The sequence below is a fragment of the Mus musculus genome, chromosome 5, assembly GCF_000001635.26.
Source record: "Mus musculus strain C57BL/6J chromosome 5, GRCm38.p6 C57BL/6J".
NCBI lineage: Eukaryota > Metazoa > Chordata > Mammalia > Rodentia > Muridae > Mus > Mus musculus.
The window spans coordinates 110,095,908-110,110,000 of record NC_000071.6 but is presented as its reverse complement, the minus strand read 5'-3'; the positions used below and the strand labels follow the sequence as shown (position 1 = coordinate 110,110,000).

Here is a 14,093-nt window from a genome sequence, read left to right as displayed (position 1 = left end):
CCCCCACCCCCAGCCTTCATGTTCCCTTAAGACGATGTCATCAGCAAGGGCCCTTACCGTTGTATTGTCTCACTGGCCTGAAGTATTTTACTACTACTACTACTTCTTCTTCTTCGGCCCTTACCGTTGTATTGTCTCACTGGCCTGAAGCATTTTACTACTACTACTACTACTACTACTACTACTTCTTCTTCTTCTTCTTCTTCTTCTTCTTCTTCTTCTTCTTCTTCTTCTTCTTCTCCTTCTCCTTCTCCTTCTCCTTCTCCTTCTCCTTCTCCTCCTCCTTCTTCTTCTTCTTCTTCTTCTTCTTCCTCTTCTTCTTCTTTTAAAGATGCATTTATTTTATGTATGTGAGTACACTTGTCGCTGTCTTTAGACACACCAGAAGAGGGCATCAGATCACATTACAAATGGTTGTGAGCCACCATGTGGTTGCTGGGATTTGAACTCAGGACCTCTGGAAGAGCAGACAGTGCTCTTAACCACTGAGTCATCTCTCCAGTCCTATTTTATTTCTTAAAACTCTTTTTTATTTTAAAATGTATTTGTTTATTTCATGTATATTAGTGTTGTGCCTTATATGCTTGTGCACTGTGTGCATGCTTACAGAGGCCAGGAGGGTGTTGATCCTCCTAAGACTGTTGTGAGCTCTTATGTGGGTGGTGGGAATTAAACTTGTGTCCTCTGGAAACGCACCCCTGAGCCATCTTTCTGTCACCCAAAGCAGATAATTTAAAGGAAGAATTCATTAACTTTTAAATATCTCTTGATGTTCTTGGCTTCTATACCCAAATTAGACATTTCAGCACTACTGTCTGCATCCAGGAAGATACTCATGAAGAGCCAAATATGTGAGTGCTAGGAACTGAACCCCAGTCCTCTGGAGAAGCAACCAGTGCTGTGACATCTTGAACTATTTTAATCATGACTATGTTCAGTGGAGCAGCCAGTCTCTTTACTAGTCTGAGAGACATCTCCAGCTTGGGTTTTGTTTTGTTTTGTTTGTTTGTTTTGTATCCCCTAGTTCCCTGCTTCAGGCAAGTAAGCTAAATGGATTGTCAGCAGCACACATCCCAAGGCTTGATTTGTTCCTACTTTATATGAATATGTCCCCACAACTCCACTCCAGAAAATATATAAATGACTTGAAAAAAAGATACACAGGAGAGAGAGAGAGAGAGAGAGAGAGAGAGAGAGAGAGCGCGCAGCTATCCCAGGTCACAGATATATTCCATTTAGTTCCTTCTAGTTCTTGGTACTGAACATCCTCTAGCCTACCATCTGTGACTCCATCTTCCTCTGTGTTGAGGAGAGTTTCCTGTGGCCCAAGTAAGTTTCAACAGAAACATGAATATTTGTAATTTCTTATAACTAAGCATAAAAGCTAACACATTTTATAACTTATTTGAATTCTATTTTAACATTCAGTGCTAGATTATTTCAATAGCCTATGTCCTTTATACCTAACTTTATTGTCTTCATAAAAGTTGTCATAGGCCAAACCCTGAGTTCTATTGAGTCCTGTGTTGTTCCTTTTGAAATTGCTGTGCCTACACTAACTCTATTCAGATCTTCCACCACTAGGCTTATTTTTATTTGTTTTGTTTTAGAGGCATTGTCCTTTCGGCCCCGCCCCTCGCCGCATGCGCCTTGCTGTCCTTTCTCCCTGACCCCGCCCCTATCCAAGTTTTTCGCTGCGGGTAAGCGATCTGCTCTCGATCCTCCCAGAGCCACCCTTCGCGGCACGCACATGCGCCCTGTTGTTCTTCCCGTCCCTCCCTGCTCTCCCTCCCCCGCCCCCGCAGTCTCTCGCTGCGCGCGCACGCGCCATGCTTTTTCTGCGCGCCGCCGTGCTCCCGGGGTTCTGGCTCCCGCGTGTGCGCCGCGTACAACTCGTTCGGAGCCCCGCGGTGACCCTGCCAAGTCCCGTCCGCACTGTCCACGCCGGGAGCCGGGTCTGGGGGAGCGCGTGGGCGGGGGGCGGTCCCGTCCGTGGTGGGGGCGAGGAGGACCCCCGTGAGGACGAAGAGGAAGAGGAGGATGAGCTGCTCCGCGCCCCACCCCTCCTGCCCTTGGATACACAGCGCGTTTGCGTCCTGCATCCTGACGTCAAACGCCCGGCCGGAAAAAAGCCTCGAAGCACAGGTATCGGGTAGGGCGAGAGTGGGGATTGAGCAGGGAAGCCGGAAGGGGCGAGGACCTGAAGGCCGAAACTTACTAGTGCTATACAGGAAGGCCACGGGGAATTGGGGCGGCGGTGACGCCTAGTTCTGGAAGGGGCGGAGTCACGAGAAAGGAAGGAGAAGCCGAGGGAGGAGCACTGGGGGCAGGGTACTATGATGGACATCGGGCGTACGGTAGAGAGTGTGGATAGTCTGGGATGTGCTGGGTTCGTGGCTGCTCTCCTGGTGGAGTCGGAGTCTGGCGAGCTTGCGTGCTGGGGGCGTGATCTGGCTGAGCATGTGATGGTACCTGGGCCTGCCCGATGGGTGAGGCTGCGCGTGCTCCGGGTGGGACCTTGGGGCGGGACTATCCTAAATTTGTAGGCGGAGTCTGGGGGGGGGGAACATTGGGCGCTGGGGGCGAGTCCTAGAGGTTCTGCCTTTCCCTGGTAGAGCTTTGGATCATGGCCTGGCGAGCTTCTTAGGGTTGTGATGTGAGCTGCAGGGTGGGGACATGGTGTGGGCGGGGGATGCGGACTCTGCGCGGGCGCGGTTTCATCCCAGAGCTAACCCTGTCCACCGCCGTGGTCCGAGGTCTTCCCGCTCGGCCCTTGACTGGATGGACCCTTGTGTCCTCACAGCGGAGTGGCAGGTGGCAGAGGCGGCCGCCCTGGTGCGCGCACTTCCAGGATGGTCGGTCGCGAGTACCCTGGTGGTGCCCAGCGCAGCGCCTGGCAGCAGGCTGGTGTTCGGCAAGGGCAACTTTCAGGACGTGACAGGTGAGCGGTACCTCACCTTTGGCCGCTGGGCATGCGCCTCACCTGCGCTGGTGTAGGATGGGTCAGACTGCCTCCCGTCCTCCTCCTAACCCCATGACGGGCCACTCCCTGTGCTCCAGAAAAGATCAAGGGATGCCAGGACATCACGTCCGTGTTCCTGAACGTGGAGAGGATGGCGCCACCGACCAAGGTTCCCTTGTGTCCCCCCTGATCCTCACATGACCCATGACACCATGTGACCCCTGACTGATCCCTGCGTGGCCCCCATCTCCTCAGAAGGAGCTGGAGTCCGCTTGGGGTTTGCGTGTGTTCGACAGATTCACCCTAGTTCTGCATATCTTCCGTTGTAACGCACGCACGAGGGAGGCCCGGATGCAGCTGGCGCTGGCAGAGATCCCGCTCCTCAGGTTCGCGGGTGATGTTCCCCGCATGTCCTCCCCTCGTGTTTTTACCACCTGCCCTCTCAGGGAGTCTGTGGGTGATGCAGCATGTAGTGCTCCCCACATGTTCTCTTCACATGTCCTTGGGTACTCTCCGTATGTCCTCCCTACATGTCCTCCTTGCGTATCCTCTCGCGTGACTGTAGATGCTGCAACAGGTGGCAGGTGGTGCTCTCCGCAGTTCCTCCCCGCATGTCCTCTGCACATATCCTTGGACGCTGTGACAGGGGTGCTCCCTGTGTCCTCCCCTCCCCTCATGCGCTACCTACCTGCCTCCCTCCAGGTCCTCTGTGAATACCGACTCTGGGCAGCAAGACCAGCAAGGCTGGGGCTCCCGGTACATCATGGGGTCAGGTAAGGGCCAGAGGTGTGTAGAGGGGATATTGGGGAGAAGGGGGACATGGAGGGGAACACAGGCCTGTGATGCGGGGCTGTGACTGGGGTCTAATGTAATGACTGAGCCCTGGGATCACAGCAGGAGGGACTGCAAGGTATGGAGAGTTCACATGACCCCTGACCTTTACATGGCCCCCTTGTGCTCACTTCATGACCTCTCCTGATCCCGGAGTTCATTGTGTACCCGTCGCAGCCACACAAACTGGGTTCCTGAGTGGGAGGTTGGAGCTGTAAGGGAGGAAACGAAAGAAGAAACGAGACCAAGACAAATTTCTGATCATGGCCCAATGTTTACTAAGAGTCTGTGCTTATAAAGGGGGAAAGCCCATTTCCCTGCCACCCAGACTTCTTGATGCTTTGTTGCCAAGTTGTTAGCACTTAGTCTGCTAGAGCTGCTAGCATTAGGTCGCCAATTCGACAGATTGTCAGCTATCCCAGGAATATCTCAGGAAGACAGGTTCAGCCTTTTGGGTTATTGGCATCTTGGAGAAGAGCAGCACAGGTGACAGAATAGACCTATCTAGGTCTGGAAGACTCCACCGTAGGTGGTCTCATCCACAGTGTCAGAATAACAGGTCTGAGTCAGCCTGCTCAAGGCTGGGGATGCTATACATTGACCTACACAAGAATCTGCTCAGAGCCCAACTGCTTCATGGATGTGTGACAGGCCGGCTGACTATGTCTTTCTGTGAATGACTGGTGTGATCCCCCATGGGAGGATCTGCTCATGCGTTGCCTGTCTGGGGCAAGGTCAGGCGGGATTCCCCCAAGAATGTGATGTTCATGCCCACAGAAGACCCTGAAGTTCTGCACCGGGCCACAGTTCTCCTTCCCCTGCCCCCATACTGTGTCTCTTGTCCTCCCAGGAGAGTCACCCACGGAGCTGCGGGCCCGCGCACTCAGGGACCGGGAGCTGCGGCTCCGTCGTGTCCTTGAGCGGCTTCGGGATAAGCGGAGGCTGATGCGGAAGGAGCGGGTGCGGCGAGAGTTCCCTGTGGTGTCAGTGGTGGGATACACCAACTGTGGTGAGGAGGGAGGGGCCCTCATGGGAGGCCGGGGTGCACCAGTGTAGGCATGGCAAGAGCTGGGGCTGACAGTGCCACGTTCTCACCTGCTCCCTCCCAGGGAAGACCACACTCATCCAGGCTCTGACGGGTGAGGCTGCTTTGCAGCCGCGGGACCAACCGTTTGCTACTCTTGATGTCACCGTACACGCGGGGTTGCTCCCCTCACGCCTGCGCATCTTGTACGTGGACACTATTGGCTTCCTGTCCCAGCTGCCGCACAGCCTGATCCATGCGTTCTCTGCCACACTGGAGGACGTGGCTTACTCGGTGGGTTTCAGGGACCTGACGGTTGGAGCCTGTCCTCTGTGCGGTCCTCTGTGGGTGTCAGGTCACTCTCCTTGTAGGCCTGGGTGTGACATGATACCCCGGCAGTTTCTGTCTGCAGACTGCTTCTGTCCTCTGGCCACACCCCTAGACCACACTCCTCATCTCCCACCTCTGACCACACCCCTTCATGATGCCTGATCTTGCTCCTATCCCCAACCACGCCCCATACAGGATGTCCTGGTGCACGTGACTGATGTGAGCCACCCTGATGCAGAGCTGCAGAAGGCCACTGTCCTGTCCACATTGCGGGGCCTGCATCTGCCTCCCGCACTGTTGGAGTCAGCGTTGGAGGTTCACAGCAAGGTGGACCTGGTGCCGGGGTGAGTGTGGTACGATGGGCAGGGTGGTGGCCCACACCGCCCTCCCGGCCAACCCCACATGAGATCACCTAAGTCCCCCGCCCCTGCAGGTACACTCCACCATGCTCTGGAGCCCTGGCCGTGTCTGCAATCTCAGGGCGTGGGCTAGACGAGCTGAAGGCCGCACTGGAGGCGTCAGTGCTGCGTGCCACAGGCAGGCAGGTCCTCACGCTATGTGTGCGCCTTGGGGGACCCCAACTTGGGTGAGTCGTGTGGGGGTGCCCACCCGTGCCTGTACCATCTCTCAGCACGCCCTGAGACCTCCCAGCATGCCTGGTGGTGATTTTTGTGTGTCCCTGCAGCTGGCTCTATAAGGAGGCGGTGGTGCAGCAGGTGCAGGAGCTGCCAGAGGGTGATGCGGCCCACGTGACCGTCGTCATCACCCAGGCTGCCTATGGCCGGTTCAGGAAACTGTTCCCCATTGACGCCCCTTCTGCCCTCCCACATTGACTGACAGTAACTTATTAAAGCAGGATATGTCCTGTGTCTCCCTCACCGGCCTGGTTTTGTATAGGTGACTGGGAAGAGTCCCTGTTACAAGGGAAATGGTGCTTGTACTCAGTAGCTGGGGTGGAGCTTCCCTTGGGAGCAGAGACTGTTTCCAAGGCCTGGGTCTAGCCTGGGCTGCCAGAGACCACAAAAACATCCGCACATGTGCGTTAGTTCAAAATCCGTTCATCAATGGAGGCCTGAGCACCTGGTGATGCGAACAGAAGTGACACATACGTGGCCACCATGTGTTCTGCAACAGCATCATGACAGCAGAACATTCTGGGCCCTGGCCTGCTGGGTCTGAAGGTCTCCGAAGTGGTGACCCCCGTCTTGGGGATGTGGCAGTTAGGGAGACAGCAGTTTGCAATTCAGGCTGATGACCTTACTCACGAAGCCATCCGCATCCACGAAGTCGCCTGCGATGATGTTGGTGCATTGAGGGCTCTGCCCCGGCTGCTGTGCACACACCCACTCGGTCATGAGGGGGAGGCTGCGACGTGTCATCTCCTCCAGGGAGTCCACTGGGTGCAGGAGGATGTAGCACAGGTTCTCAGTGATGTTGATCCCAGCAACGAACAGACCATCTGAGGGGGGTGATGCCATGTTATGTGACCGATGGGGTGATGCCACAGGGAAGCCCACACCAACACAGCCACATAACTACAAAAACACCAGAGACACCCTAGTCTCCCTCCCCATGTGACTGATGACGTCACCAGGGAAGGTAGTTTTGCTGTCAGGATGATGCCACATCTAGTGCAACTGACAGGGTGGCCTCCCAATCCCCAGAGACACCATCTACATCCACGCTTTCATCCTCCTGCCCAGTCCATAGTGTTTGTCGGGATGATGTCACACAGATGTCTGCCCTCATTCCCCCTGACGGATGGCCGCCTCATCCCCTGATATGTCATCACTGCAGTGCCCAGTGTTGTCATAGCCCTGTCCTACATCCCCCATGCCACCACCACTGCCTCACATGACGTCATACTGACCAGTGTCCTGTGTGTTACCGCCATCCCTGTAATGTCATGACCATTCCTTTTTTTTTTTTTTTTCTCTCTTTTTTGGGTGTTTCGAGACAGGGTTTCTCTGTGTGGCCCTGGCTGTCCTGGCACTCACTTTGTAGACCAGGCTGGCCTCGAACTTAGAAATCCGCCTGCCTCTGCCTCCTGAGTGGTGGGATTAATGGCGTGCGTCACCATGCCCAGCGACATGACCATTCCTATCCCTCATGACATCACTATTGTCCCTGACGCCCATGATGTCACCACTGAAGTGCCCATTTCAGAGTGATGTCACCCCATTCCTGAGATATCACCATTATCCCGCCTCCCCAGTCATGTTACCTGGGCGGCCTTGGCCCTTCATGGTCTCCAGGAACCGCAGCAGCACATCTGTCTTCACTGCATTTCCCCACCAATATGGGATCGCAGGCCACAGCTGATCATAACGGCTGACTGTGGCCTCATCCTCGTAGGACACGATGACCTGCTGCTCTCGTGCCCATAGCTGCCTCAGTGTGGGGACTTCCTGGGTGGGGAGGGGCATGGGGGTGAGGGTTACTCCCCACTTCACCTTGCCAGACAAGAACACACTCATCCCTGACCCTCCTCACCCCATGCGATAGAGACCATGCTTCCTCACCCCACTGGGACACAGCATGTCTCCAAAAATGTTCACGATGCAGCCCGCGAGATAGTCGTGCAACTCACAAGTCATCCCCTCGAAGTTCCTGCAAGCCAAGATGACCACCTCGCGGGGGTGTGATTGCAGCCACTCAGCTATCTCAGTGAGGGTGTCCTGGGGGCGGGGCGGGCCACGTCATGGGTTATGTCACGGTTCGTGGGTCACATCACAGGCCTGGTCATGGGCCAGGTCACGTGACAGCTAAGTGAGCCTGGTGGGGCCTGTGTCCACTCAGACTCTCGATCCTGCCCCTTTCCATTCCCCCTCCCCTCCCACGCTTCCTCCCTGCTCCCATTTCTCAACCCCCCTCCCATTCCTCTTCCTCCTCTTCCTATCCGCCTTCCCTCCCCGGTGCCCACACCTCCACCAGCGCCTTCGTGTACATCATGTGCACGAAGCATAGGTTCCGTGTAGAGCCCTCCGGCGCATGCGCGATCCGCAGGTCCAGGTACCGCACTCCCGCATCCAGCTGCTGCGTCACGTCCAGGGTCTGCAGGATGAGGATGGACACCCGGGGCGGGTCCATGCACGGGAGTAGGGGTCACCTGGATCCCTAGCCCCTCCTCCGGAGCTACATCACCAGGGCCCTAACTTGCCCCTACAAATGTTACCGGGACCCTCTAATCCCGCCCACCTGGTCCCTGACCTCCCTCCCCCCCACCCCTTCCTTGTCCGCAGGGCTCACCTGGCCCCCAGGACTACGTCACCAAGACCCCCTAACTCCGCCCCCGGGTTCGTCCCCCAACCACGCTCCCACGCCCTCACCTGTGTGACCGACCATTTCATCACCACGGGCCCGGTGATGAATGGCACGACCCGGCCCAACAGGTGCAGTAGCCACGAACTTGCACGGGAGATCCGAGACTTACGGTTCAGGCAGTATGTCATCGTGTCGTGGCTCCCTGGGGACACGCAAGTCACCGGTCATATCCCGCCCCTGACGCCCCGTGGAGCCCCAAGTAGTCAGGGTCTCCTGTGACTGACAAGTTGGAAGGGGCGGGGCTTAAGGCCTCTGTGTCCAGCCCCTGTCACCCCCCAGCTGCCCCTCTACCCCAGTCAGTGGCGCATTCCTCCAGTAAGTCAGACAGCCAGAGCCACTGACAATGATTGACAGCTCCCCCACGGAAGCCCCATCTCAGCCTGGCCCCCGCATCCGGAGAACGTGAGGTTGGCCCCGTACTCACCTGGGATGGACAGGTGGTGCAGGGGGACATCCCACAGCTGAGGGCACAGCTGCGACATCCAGTCTGCCTGGTCTCCCATGGGAGCTGCAGCTGCGGCGGGTGGGGAGGGGGAGGAAGAGCACAGGGCGCAATGAGTCGGGGGGGGGGGGCAAGGCTCCGTGAAGGGGCGGGGCAGGGCCATGGGTGGACATGGCAGGACTGAACAAGATGGAGCTAGTGGGGAAACTGAGGCAGGAGGCCTGTGACTATGGGCCTGCTGAGCTGTGCTAGGGACCCGCACTCCCCACCCCTTGTGCCCAGGGAACCCGCATTCCAACCCTGGGTGACCCCTGGACCCATGTTCTACCCCGTGACCCCCACTCTCCCCCGCCGTGTGTCCCCTGGACCCGCATTTCCACCCCCGGGTGACTCCTGGGCCCATGCTCCATCCCCCAACCCGTGTGACCTCAGGACCCTCGCTCCCACCACGTGACCCATACTCTCACCCCCACCTCCGTGACCCTGGGATCAGAACTTCCTTCCCCATCCCAGTGTGGCCCTCAGACCTATATTCTCCACCCCACCCCACCCCCACCTCCCACCTGTGACCCTGTTCAGTCACTGACCTGCGGTCCCGGCACCCCGCGGGTGTTCACGTGAGACGGAGGAGGGGGAGCACCAAAGTCCACGCTGTCCCACTAGCGAGTCTGTGGCCCGAGCTCCCTCCCCCAAAAGACTCTGTCCCCTGCAGGGGCGTGGCCGCTGTGATGTCACGCATAGTCAGGACACATGCATGCATACCTTCGGTGCCTACTGTGTGCTCTGGGACGGTCAACACGTTCTTATGCACTGAGCGGCAGACTTCACCCACTCTTCCTACCCTGCTCGGCTCTAGTCCCTGCATTAGGGGTGGGGTGGGGACCAACTCTGACTGGCTCATTCTTCAGCCATAATCCTGGCAGGCCGGGCAGGCTAGCATCTGAGATACAGAGGGGAAAACTGAGGCAGCTAGAAGGGAGGGGGCCACCGAGGCAGCTGGGGCGAGGGGAAACTGAGGCACCGTGTCCCGAGGACTCCCTCCCTCCCTTGTCCCTTCCCCTCTCTTACCAAGCACCAGATCAGACTCCACTGCCAGCGCAGTTAAGTCATGCGTGTGTAGGCATAACCTTTTTTGAAATCTACTTTTAATAAGGGTTCAACCTCTCTTCTAACCTACCACAAGGAGCTGCTGTTCCCAAAGGCTCTGTGATGGGTCTTCCCTTCCAGGGTCAAGCCCTTACAGGCCCTGCATTCCTCTGCCCTGGCTCCAGAGCCAAACTGCCAGGCATCTACTCTTTTCATCCTAACCAGCTGTGGTTTTAAAGCCACAGGATGGTAAACTTTTGTTTCCCTGGCCCAGCAAGGCTCCTTCTCCTCCTCCTCCTCCCCCTCCTCCTCCTCTTTCAGGAATTCGAGCCTGGGGAGGGACACAGGCTGGAGAAGGATGGGCTCAGAGGCAAGTGTGGACTGGGGCACAGGGGGGACCTGAGCCTGGGGTTCCAGGAATTGCCTAGGAGCTCCCCGCATGCCACAAAGGTTCACAGACTTTTCTGTTTACCCCTCCCCCCCCCCCCCCCCGGGCTCTGCAGGATCCCCCACCAGAGGTCTAGGACTGGGTGGTTGTCACTGCCTCCAGCAACCCTCCCTTCCTCTCTCCCTCCCTCCCTTTTTCAGTCCCTCCCCCCTTCACCTGCCAAGGCCTGTGCAGGACTTAAGAGCTCTGCTGATGGTAAACCAGGGAAGCAGTCCCCTGTATGTTACAAGGGAACCCCTGAGTGCTTCCTGAGTGTAACCTCCCCCAGCCTTGAAGCAGGCTGATTCAGACCTTGCTGCCACTGAGTACGAGACCACCTGGGGTGGAGCCTTCTGACTTAGAGGGCTGTATTGTTCTGCCACCTGCCTCTGCTCTACTCCAAGACACTGCTACCTGCTGAGAGGCCCTTGAGATGGAGACTTCAAGCAATCCAGTAATTTACACCTACTTGCCAAACCAGTTCTGTGCAGCAGATGGCACAGGCTGGCAATGGGCATCAAGAATAGATCTGCAGTGGGTGGGCCTCCCCACTTTATAAGCACAGACTCTTAGTAAACTTGGGGGCCTTGAACAGAAACATGTCTTGGCCTCCATTATTTCTCTCCGTACAGCTCGGACCTCCCACTCAGGAACCCAGTTAGTGTGGCCGCAGGCGGTTACACCTGAGACCCACTTGTCCTGTGCCCTCAGCAGGTATCCCCGAGCCCAGTGCAGGTCCCCTGGGCCTTAGTAGGTGTCTAGTCCCCTCATAGGTATTCTCTGACCCGGCAGGTCCAGTGCAGGACTCCTGTGAAATCTGTAGGTGTTCTGTGCCCTCTACAGGTCTCCTGTGCCCCAGAAGGTGTCCTGTACCCTCAGCAGGTGTCCTGTGTACCCAGCAGATGTCCTGTACTCTCAGCTGACCTCCTGTGCTTTCAGGAAGGTTAGGGTTTGGGTTAGTCAGTTGTTCCATGTCCAGCCTAGGAAGGGTCCTTTGAAGCCAGATACCAGCAGCCATTTGAAGACTTCCACCTTTCCCAGGAGCATCTCCCAGACCATTTAGACAATCGGGAATGAAGGTCCCCAAGAAGGACTCTGGTCAATGGGGACAACCGCCTCTAGTCATGCCCCCACCTTGTTGGGGAACTTCAGGTGCTGCCCACCTATGGAATGCTATGGGCTGGGTTCTCTGGAAGTGGTCCTGTAAAGCCATCCTGGTCTCACAGCCTGGAGCCTGGATAACGGCAGTGAAGGCTAGACAAAAACCAAGGCCATTAACGAGATATATTGTTTCGGGCCTCCATGCCCAGCTCTCAGTAAAGCAAAAAACTGTACTGCGTCTTGCATTAAGCACAAACATCTGGCCCAGAATGTAGAGGTGGGTCCTTCTGTCTTGAGCCAGGACCAGGGCTGAAGTTCCTTGGAAAGAGAAGTTGCCTCAGTTGGTGGCATAGGAGGCTTGAAGGAGCTGCTGATGTTATTCCTGAAAGAGGAGGAGCATCTACCCTTTTACTGGTAAACGAACTAAACCCAAGTTTGTAAGAAGAAAGTTTTGTTCCTTTAGTAAGACTAAGCCTGCCTTGTTATTAAGAAAAGACCTGCCGGGCAGTGGTGGTGCACACCTTTAATCCCAGCACTTGGGAGGCAGAGGCAGGCGGAAGGCCAGCCTGGTCTACAGAGTGAGTTCCAGGACAGCCAGGATTACACAGAGAAACCCTGATAAGGAGAAGCCTGCCTGCTCCTTCTGCTCTCTGCGACATCTTTTTTTTTCCTCTCTCCCTCTGCATTCTGCGCATTGTTCTCTTAGTTTTTGTTTTTGTTTTTGTTTTTTTTTATGTTACCTTACAGTTTCTAAGTTATTCCACTCTGTATCCTCCTAACCTTGCTCTCTCCTCCTGCTCTGATGTCACAATAATACTCTTACTCTCAATGCCTTTTTTCCCCTATGCTATGCCTTTTCTTCTAAGTTCTTCTTGAGTTCAGTTCTGTCAAAAAAAAAGTTTTCTCCTGTCCTAACTAAAAAATTATCCTCAGTTCTGTTCTAAAAAGTTCTGTTCAGGTCTGACTAAAAAGCATTCTGTCACTCTTTCTTTTCGCTGCTGCGTCTGCAGCCATGAGTATGCTCAGGCTACAGAAGAGGCTTGCCTCTAGTGTCCTCCGCTGAGGGAAAAAGAAAGTCTGGTTGGACCCCAATGAGACCTATGAAATCGCCAATGCCAGCTCCTGTCAGCAGATCAGGAAGCCGATCAAAACTGGGCTGATCATCCAGAAGCCTGTGACTGTCCGTTCCAGGGCTCGCTGCCGGAAGAACACCTTGGCCCGACGGAAGGGCAGGCATATGGGCATAGGGAAGAGGAACGGTACTGCCAACGCTAGGATGCCAGAGAAGGTGACCTGGATGAGAAGGATGAGGATCCTACGTGGGCTTCTCAGGAGATACCGGGAATCTAAGAAGATTGACCACCATATGTATCACAGCCTGTACCTGAAGGTCAAAGGGAATGTATTCAAAAACAAGTGGATTCTCATGAGCACATCCACAAGCTGAAGGCAGACAAGGCCCACAAGAAGCTCCTGGCTGACCAGGCTGAGGCTCGCAGGTCTAAGACTAAGAAGCACGCGCGCCTCCAGGTGAGAAGGAAGAGATCACCAAGACTCTGTCCAAGGAGGAGGAGACCAAGAAATAAAGCTTCCCTCGCCTCGTGTCTGTACATAGTGGCCTGGCTGTGGCCTCACTTAGATCAGTCATTAAAATAAAACAAGCCTTTGTCTGTTAAAAAAACAAAAACAAAAAAAAAACCCGTTCTGTCTAAAAGGTTCTCCTCAGGTCGGTTATGTTTCTCTGTCCTCAGCACTTAGACATCTTTCAGAACACATGATCGCATGCTAAAAAAAGTTCATCACAAGTTTATGCATAATTTAAATCATAAATTGAAATAGAAGTTTACAACAGAGAATGTTTACATGCATATCCATTAGGAGTGATTATCTGGCTAGACATCCATCACCTGTCTCAGCTCCACAGGTTCACTGAAGGTTTAAAACCATAACTAAGTTATTAGTGAAGTTTTGTATAGATAAACCCAGTCAATATTTTATCCTCTCTCTTAGCACCTATAATAAATTGTTAGTTCCCTTTTTATGACCTTTGGTTTTACAACCTCTTGAAATGTGCTCTGAGTAGTAAAAGCAAGTGATTGGTGACAGAGACTGGCAAAGTTCTCATTGCAGTTTTTTGTTTGTTCGTTTGTTTTGTTTTGTTTTGTTTTTTGAGACAGGGTTTCTCTGTGTAGCCCTGGCTGTCCTGGAACTCATGCTGTAGACCAGGCTGGCCTTGAACTCAGAAATCCGCCTGCCTCTGCCTCCCAAGTACTGGGATTAAAGGTGTGTGCCACCATGCTCAGCTTTTTTTTTTTTTTTCTTCTCATTGCAGTTTTGACTATTAGAAAGGACCTAATAGCAGTCCCACTAATTTTAGGAATTGTTATAGGATCATCATTAAGAATTAAGAAGTCATCTATTTGTCTATATAGAATCACTACAACAACACTACAAGACAGTACATCTTCGTAGATCTGCAGAGATTTGCTTTAAAGGGTGGACTAATACCTAGTGATTATGAATATAATAATAACAGGAAAAGCATATTAGTAACAGGAATCGACTT

The 14,093-nt window shown here is 54.5% G+C and overlaps 2 protein-coding genes and 1 pseudogene across 17 annotated transcripts; 2 read left to right on the top strand and 1 right to left on the bottom strand.

Moving 5' to 3' along the window:
- Positions 1 to 1,669: 1,669 nt before the first annotated feature.
- On the top strand, positions 1,670 to 6,025 carry Gtpbp6 (GTP binding protein 6 (putative)). Of its 11 annotated transcripts, none has more exons than NM_145147.5 (10): positions 1,804 to 2,145; positions 2,804 to 2,941; positions 3,061 to 3,131; positions 3,218 to 3,348; positions 3,665 to 3,735; positions 4,644 to 4,802; positions 4,903 to 5,111; positions 5,343 to 5,491; positions 5,581 to 5,733; positions 5,833 to 6,024. In NM_145147.5, exons 1-10 carry the CDS (start codon positions 1,830 to 1,832, stop codon positions 5,978 to 5,980), a joined length of 1,545 nt encoding a protein of 514 aa, NP_660129.2. In that variant the 5' UTR covers positions 1,804 to 1,829; the 3' UTR covers positions 5,981 to 6,024. The 11 variants fall into 11 exon arrangements, with proteins under 11 accessions (XP_006534762.1, XP_030109901.1, NP_660129.2 ...); XM_006534697.3 differs by having other exon boundaries at positions 2,140 to 2,489; positions 5,833 to 6,025; XM_030254037.1 differs by lacking the exon at positions 1,804 to 2,145 and adding an exon at positions 2,152 to 2,468 and having other exon boundaries at positions 5,833 to 6,025.
- Positions 4,048 to 10,032, bottom strand: Plcxd1 (phosphatidylinositol-specific phospholipase C, X domain containing 1). 6 transcript variants are annotated; one of them, NM_207279.2, is made up of 8 exons: positions 9,982 to 10,032; positions 9,676 to 9,853; positions 8,896 to 8,985; positions 8,477 to 8,613; positions 8,073 to 8,201; positions 7,670 to 7,825; positions 7,372 to 7,555; positions 4,048 to 6,606 (listed from the first exon to the last, which is right to left on the bottom strand). In NM_207279.2, the coding sequence occupies exons 2-8, from the start codon at positions 9,812 to 9,814 to the stop codon at positions 6,368 to 6,370; spliced, it is 1,074 nt and encodes a 357-aa protein (NP_997162.2). In that variant the 5' UTR covers positions 9,815 to 9,853; positions 9,982 to 10,032; the 3' UTR covers positions 4,048 to 6,367. The 6 variants fall into 6 exon arrangements, with proteins under 6 accessions (NP_997162.2, XP_011247807.1, XP_006535124.1 ...); XM_011249505.3 differs by lacking the exon at positions 9,982 to 10,032 and having other exon boundaries at positions 9,676 to 9,872; XM_006535061.4 differs by lacking the exon at positions 9,982 to 10,032 and having other exon boundaries at positions 9,501 to 9,736.
- A 2,236-nt stretch (positions 10,033 to 12,268) lies between these two features.
- On the top strand, positions 12,269 to 13,184 carry Gm46940 (annotated as a pseudogene).
- The last annotated feature ends 909 nt before the right edge of the window (positions 13,185 to 14,093 follow it).

Coding starts and splice junctions, on each gene's coding strand:
- Gtpbp6 (NM_145147.5), top strand. CDS start 1,830: ATGCTTTTTCTGCGCGCCGCCGTGCTCCCGGGGTTCTGGCTCCCGCGT. Junction 3,132..3,217: donor GGATGGCGCCACCGACCAAG/GTTCCCTTGTGT, acceptor CCATCTCCTCAG/AAGGAGCTGGAGTCCGCTTG. Junction 3,736..4,643: donor CCGGTACATCATGGGGTCAG/GTAAGGGCCAGA, acceptor TTGTCCTCCCAG/GAGAGTCACCCACGGAGCTG.
- Plcxd1 (NM_207279.2), bottom strand. CDS start 9,814: ATGAGCCAGTCAGAGTTGGTCCCCACCCCACCCCTAATGCAGGGACTA. Junction 7,556..7,669: donor ACATGCTGTGTCCCAGTGGG/GTGAGGAAGCAT, acceptor CTCCCCACCCAG/GAAGTCCCCACACTGAGGCA. Junction 6,607..7,371: donor GAAGGGCCAAGGCCGCCCAG/GTAACATGACTG, acceptor CACCCCCCTCAG/ATGGTCTGTTCGTTGCTGGG.